The 2,751-nt window shown below is 60.9% G+C and overlaps 1 protein-coding gene across 1 annotated transcript in view; it reads left to right on the top strand.

Moving 5' to 3' along the window:
* Positions 1-5: 5 nt before the first annotated feature.
* Positions 6-2,751, top strand: part of SPRG_22383 (hypothetical protein) — a gene marked incomplete at both ends in the record, with an annotated part of 5,345 nt that continues 2,599 nt past the window's right edge. The window contains one exon of the mRNA XM_012356387.1: positions 6-2,704. Coding sequence (XP_012211777.1) covers positions 6-2,704 — 2,699 coding nt within the window. The remainder of the gene's footprint in view (positions 2,705-2,751) is intronic.

Genomic DNA, 2,751 nt, shown 5'->3' with positions numbered 1-2,751 from the left:
TGAAGTGCTTTCGTTTCAAGGCGACGTCACCTCGCTCGTCCTTATCTCCAACGAGTACGCGCCGACGACGTTGGCGACCCCCTCGAACGAGCTCAAGCAAGCGACCAAGGTCTTCTACTACCTCTGTGTGTACACAAGCGTGCTCTTACTGCTCGTGGCGTCTCTCTGCACGTTTTACGGGGCGCTCAGCGGCTTTCACCTCGCGGGTCGCAACTTGTTCCGCTTCAACCGTGTCGTGGGCTCGGTCTGGATCGGCCGCCCGCTGCTCATCGTGCGCGGCGGCACCGCGATGCTGCTCCTCAGCACGGCCCAAGTGTCGTTGGTGGCAACGGGCCACGGCACGCGGTTCGCCTCAACGCCGCGCACACTCGTTGAGACAATCGTAGTCGCGGGCGAGGCGACGTGGATCACGTACGTCATCAACGACATTTTACTACTGGTGGTTCCTCAGCTGTCAGCCTACTACGCGCCAATCAGCAGCTGCGCGCTCTGGCTGGTGTACATTGTACTCGACGCGTTGTCGCCCGTCGAGCTCTCGGCGACGTTGCATCGGGCGTGCAGCAGCACGGATGTCGACTACTATATTTCGTGCACCAGCGGCCTCGTCGAAGTGGGCAGCACGGCTCGTATCACACTCTTACTATGGCTACAGCTGCTTGTGATTGGCCTCGCGCTGAGCGCTACGGCGCTCGTCGTGCACGTTCGTGGGTCGCTCGCCAGCAAAGACGACATGGCGTCAGACACGCCGTTTCTCATCTCGTCGGCGACCAACGCCTTCTTGACTACCATGGGCGACACCAACGTGTGGGCGATCGACCGCGTCGCATGCATCATGGCCGGCCTCGTGCCCTTTACGCTCCGCCGAAAACACTTTACGTTCGACCTCAAGTCGTGGCTCGTCGTCAAGGATACCGTGTCCGTGTACCAGTCGGGCAAGACAACGATGGTCGAGACGCCTCCGCTAGGGCACACCATCTCGTCCGGGTCGCTTTTGCTGCTCTCAAGTACCTCGCCCCTCGAGCGCCACAGCTGGGATCGGCCGCTGGCGCTCGCAGGACTTGTCTACATGACGGCAACCATCGTCGGGTCGCTCTCGTACATCAACGTCTCGGACGTCAATTTGGCCAATGATCTGTGGTGGGCGCACTTTAACAGCACGGGCGCCCACGCCTTCATCGCCAACTGGTACAACGAACAGCTCTATCTCAACGCGAGCTACGCGTCGTTTGCGCTCGATGCACCCAACATCTCGCACACGTCCTTGTATGGCGCGCCCGATATCTTTGTGACTACCGCCGCCAACTTTGGTTCGAGCCTCCAACACACGCAGCTGAATACGCTACCGGCCGTCATTGCGGGTCTGCGGACCATGGACGCCTGCACCCACGCGTCCTGGATCTTTACGCAATACTGCTTTCTCGACTTTCAACAGACGTGGCCCATGGCCAACTCGGCGCGGCGCCAAGAACGCTGTGCCAAGATGACGGCCAACGGCGCCGTGTACCTCGAGAGCCTCCTTCGCAACGTTGCTTGGGCCGATTGGCAGCCGTGCTGGGGCGCCGCGTTCCAGATTGCTTTCAGCAATGACCTCCAAACCTCTTTGAACGGCCAGCGCTGGCTCGCCCAAATCCAAGCGCCCAATTCCTTGACCATTGTGGACGAAGCCACCTACTGGCGCACGTTTGGTATCGCGACGTACGACGTTCAGTGGCAAAACTACAAAAAAGTCGGTCTCCTCAGCTCGTACAATGTCTGGTCAGCGTACAACAAGAAGGCGGCGTTGACGCTGCAGGCGCTCAACGGCTCGTACCAGTTCAGCGCACAGACGACGTTCAAGGCGTACTGGGCCCTCGCCAACGACTTTGCCGCCGTGACGTCCAACAGCAGCGGTGTCGGCGGCCTCTCGCTGCTGCGGTCCAGTGCCCGCTTCGCCTTTGGCAACACGTCGCTCGAGTCGGTGCTCATTGCCAACACGACGCTCTCGGCGCCGTTTGGCGCTGGTTTTAGCTTTGTCCAAAGCATCCTCGGACCCTTTGGCTCGATGGACATGCGCTACGTCCGTGCACCGGCGTCGGCCCAGCAGCTCCTTCTGCACGTCCTCGGCGCCCTGCGGAGCAGCGCCTTGCGCTCCAACCAGAGTCAGTCGGCGTATCTAAGCATTCACGTGCCCGACTCGATGTACCCCGTGCCGCAGCCGTGGCTTAGCGCCAAGCTCCTGTCGTACGGCGGGTCACCGCTCTGTCCCGAACTCGGTGCCTCAAGCGGGCTTGCAGTTACGACGGGCTTGGTCAGTCTGCTATCGTACAGTGCGCGCTGCTCGAGTGCGACGGGTGCGCAAGCAAAGATGACGCCGTCGCGAGAGCAGGTGGTCTTTGCTCTCGTGCTCTCTGGTATCACTGCTGCCAGTCCCATCACTGCCATCTGCGCGGCAGATACCAGCGGGTACAAGGCCTGTCCCGACTACCTACGTGGCGCCAGATCGTACCTCGACACGTATCTGCCTGCTGTCGACTGGGCACCCGAGGTGGCCGCCACCATCGCGGAGACGACGGCGCTCAACATTTCTCTGCTGCAGCTGACGCGCACCAACAAGACGTCGCCGCTTACGTGGTCGCAGCTTCCGCTCTTTAACCCGAGCGACACCCACTTTGCATTCTTTGCGTGGTGCTACATGGCCGAGTGGCTCCAAGGGTTTCGCGAAGTCGTGGCATTTGAGAATGACGTTGGCAGCGTCACGCTTCTAACCGACCA

Source organism: Saprolegnia parasitica, assembly GCF_000151545.1.
Source record: "Saprolegnia parasitica CBS 223.65 unplaced genomic scaffold supercont2.452, whole genome shotgun sequence".
Lineage (NCBI taxonomy): Eukaryota > Oomycota > Saprolegniomycetes > Saprolegniales > Saprolegniaceae > Saprolegnia > Saprolegnia parasitica.
This window is presented reverse-complemented; position numbering and strand designations above follow the sequence as displayed.